Raw genomic sequence first — 3,415 nt, 5'->3', positions numbered from 1 at the left:
TGAAGGAAGTGTCGAGTGGAGGATTCTGGGCCCAAAAAGACATGAACTTATTTCCCAAGATCATGGCAGCTTGCTCTGTCAGGTCTCTCACACCTGCTCACAAGCACATGTGATGGAGACTGCAATTCACTTGAGCCAAACTTCTGCCTTAGTAGGAGCTTCGCCCCCACCTCTCTCTTCACAGTGAAAAGAACCCACACGGAAGGTTGGGCTTACGCTGTGGTACCTGCACCGCCTGTGCTGTCCCGCGGCCAGGCTGTGGTGTTCCCTTGCAGCCAGGAGAGACAATGGAAGGATGGAGTGGGCTCCAGCCTGAATTCCTGGGTGACCCTGAGCCAGGCCCCTCCCTCTCTGGGGATGCTTCCTCACCTCTGACAAGAGGGGATCAAGGCTCCTCCTGCTCTGACATTCCCTCCTCTCTCTCTGCAGACAACCATCATGGCGGTAGAGTTTGATGGGGGCGTGGTGGTGGGTTCTGACTCCCGGGTGTCCGCAGGGTAAGTACCCGTGAAGGTTATGCTTTGGAAGGAAGCGAATGGCCCCAAATACACATGTTTCTTACCCATTTGTGAAGAGCCTGGCGAACTGGGCTTTGGAGAAATGGAGTTAGCCTCTCAGAAAGGTGCTATGATAAGATATTGGGTGGTACTTGGGTCTCTGAATTCATGGGGCCTGAATGCTGCAGCCTGTCCCTGGAAGGAGCAGGGTCTGAGAAGGGGACAGGGATAGAGATTTGAGAGAAAAGATGGGTCTGAAAAACAGGTATCTTGGTTCTCACCTATCGTGTGTTGGACTAATTTTGTCTTTCTCCCTCCTGGCCAGTTCCCTCAGATGCAAAATGAACCTATGGGGTTAGATTCACATTATGTTATGTTCCATGGAACACATAACTTCCTCAAGATGGTTAATAGCAAACAAAAAATTGATAAAAGCAACATCATTCTTAGCTTACTTTTTATTTTATTATAAAATCTAAGCCTGAAATAAGTGTGATTTTGATTACTTGCAGTGTTTCATTTAGTTGAGATTATTCTTGCTTCCTGCTTTAATCCAAGCATTAAATTTCATGAGCTGTTCTCTCATCAAATGAATCTGAGAAACACTGGATGATTAACCTCAAAAGTTCCTGCCACTCTGCCAATGCTGACTGCTGCCTCCTTCCCCGCAGGGAGGCTGTGGTGAACCGGGTGTTTGACAAGCTGTCCCCCTTACACCAGCGCATCTACTGCGCTCTCTCCGGCTCGGCTGCCGATGCCCAGGCCGTGGCCGACATGGCTGCCTACCAGCTGGAGCTCCATGGGTATGACGTTTTGGGTCCTCACACTTCAGCCCCGTGAGTGCCCTGCTCCAGGAGCACTGCCGTGGGAAACAAAAGCTTCTGGTTTGAACCGCGGCTTTTATTAGCTTTCACCCGGCCTGGGTCTCTCCACGCTGGTTTCCACGCCTGTAGGGTTATTTTGAGAATCAAATTATACCTGTGAAGGCAGTTTGAGGACTGTAAGTCCCTATCCTAATGTAAATACTGAGGAAGAAAATGATGAGGTGGCCCATGGATCCGTCACCCTATGGGGAACCAAGGTCATTGGCAGAAGTGAGGCTTATCTGCTTTCACCCACAAGGGCAGGTTGTATCACTGGGGAGTGGTGGGTGAGAGCAAAGGAGGGGCGATGGAGGTGTGAGACTCGGGTTCCTGCTGCCGGGAGGGGAGCTGGAGTTTGCCCTCTGGCCGCTCTGGGTTTCAGGAGGCACTTGGCAGGGATGGTGGTGATGGCGCAGGAGGGTGAACTTCAGGAGATTGTATTGACCCCTTCCTAACGTTTCCTTCAGGATGGAACTGGAAGAACTTCCCCTCGTTCTGGCTGCTGCAAACGTGGTGAGAAATATTAGCTACAAATACCGGGAGGAACTGTCTGCTCACCTCATGGTAGCCGGCTGGGACCAACGTGAAGGGGGCCAGGTGAGTCGCTCCCGATGCACTCCCTCCCTTGGGGTCCCCCAGTCCCCTGGAGAGGAAGCTGGTGGTCGTGTCCTTCTAGCAGTGAGCTCCCAAGACACCGCCTCTGAAAGCACAGGGCAGTCTCCTCCAATGGGGGTCGGGTCGGAGATGCCGGGCCTTCACTGCAGAGCCTGGAGGCCACCTGCTTGTCCGGTGGCAAGAAGAGAATTGATGCTTCTTTGGTCTGACTTGAGGGCGTCCCCGCACCTCCCCCCACCCCCAGGTGTACGGAACCCTGGGAGGAATGCTGACTCGACAGCCCTTTGCCATTGGTGGCTCTGGCAGCACCTACATCTACGGTTATGTGGACGCAGCGTATAAGCGTGGCATGTCCCCTGAGGAGTGCAGGCGCTTCACCACGGAGGGTAATTGGCCAGGGGCAAGGCGCCGGAGGGCTTCTTACCTGGGAAGGGTGTAGAGTCGGGGAACAGGAAGCGGAGGACGTGGGTGACCATTTAATTTAATATCCAAACTGGGACACTTTGAGAGTGAAAGGGGGCAGGACAAATGCTGAACTAGATGGGACTTCAGGACAAAAGGCATGAACCAGGACTGTTCTGAGAAGAGCAAACTAAGAAACGGGGCGAGTAAGAACCAGTGGTGAGCTGGAGCTGGCTCGGGCTAGCTCACGAGAGCCAACTGGTAAACAGTCAAAGATTTGGGAGCCGCTGTTAAGCTATTTACAACTTGACATGAATCGTGGTAGGAGTATTAAGACCATGGACATTAGGAGGTGTTCCATGTAAAGGGCATGTTTGTTTTTTTACTTTTAAGTTGGTTGTTAGCACACCACTAAGTCTGCCTCTCGAGGAGATGGGCCTGGAGTTGGAAGGTGGGAGTAGGCTTATGGGTGGAAGGGAAGGAAATGATTTTTGAAGGTAAGCCTTTCTCTCTCCCTCTCTCCCACTTGAACCCTCTGCAGCTATCACTCTGGCCATGAACAGGGACGGCTCTAGTGGGGGTGTCATCTACCTGGTCACCATTACAGCTGCCGGCGTGGACCATCGTGTGATCTTGGGCAATGAGCTGCCGAAATTCTATGACGAGTGAATCTTCCTCACACATCCCTCCTTATTTTGTAATAAACTTTCTGAAATCAGGCCCGGCATGGTCCATGGGAAGGGGGTGCTGAGAGAGGTGAAGCTTAGGGGAGGGGCTCCTCCCCGCTTCCCTCCCGGGAGTCAGCGTCCCCTTTTCATTCTTCAGCCCCAAGGTCTAACACATGTTTCCCAGGAGCAGGAGGGAGGGGTGTACTAGGAAGAGCCCTACACATGACAGGTCTTCATGCCTGTGTGATTTTTAAATGTTAGATACAAAATCCATTCTGACGCCCCAGGGACGAGGGTGGAAGTTGAGGTACACAGGAAAATACAGGGACAAGACTTGCCTTTTTCTTCTTCATTTTATTAATTAAATAAA

The 3,415-nt window shown here is 51.9% G+C and overlaps 1 protein-coding gene across 1 annotated transcript in view; it reads left to right on the top strand.

Annotated features, from left to right (window-relative positions):
• Positions 1-3,096, top strand: part of PSMB9 (proteasome subunit beta 9) — a 4,639-nt gene extending 1,543 nt beyond the window's left edge. The window contains exons 2-6 of the mRNA XM_006107033.3: positions 430-497; positions 1,169-1,300; positions 1,828-1,957; positions 2,220-2,361; positions 2,919-3,096. Of these exons, the coding sequence (XP_006107095.1) occupies positions 430-497; positions 1,169-1,300; positions 1,828-1,957; positions 2,220-2,361; positions 2,919-3,046 (600 nt within the window). The 3' untranslated portion in view covers positions 3,047-3,096. The remainder of the gene's footprint in view (positions 1-429; positions 498-1,168; positions 1,301-1,827; positions 1,958-2,219; positions 2,362-2,918) is intronic.
• The last annotated feature ends 319 nt before the right edge of the window (positions 3,097-3,415 follow it).

Source organism: Myotis lucifugus, unplaced genomic scaffold, assembly GCF_000147115.1.
Source record: "Myotis lucifugus unplaced genomic scaffold, Myoluc2.0 scaffold_986, whole genome shotgun sequence".
Classification (NCBI taxonomy): Eukaryota; Metazoa; Chordata; class Mammalia; order Chiroptera; family Vespertilionidae; genus Myotis; species Myotis lucifugus.
This window is presented reverse-complemented; position numbering and strand designations above follow the sequence as displayed.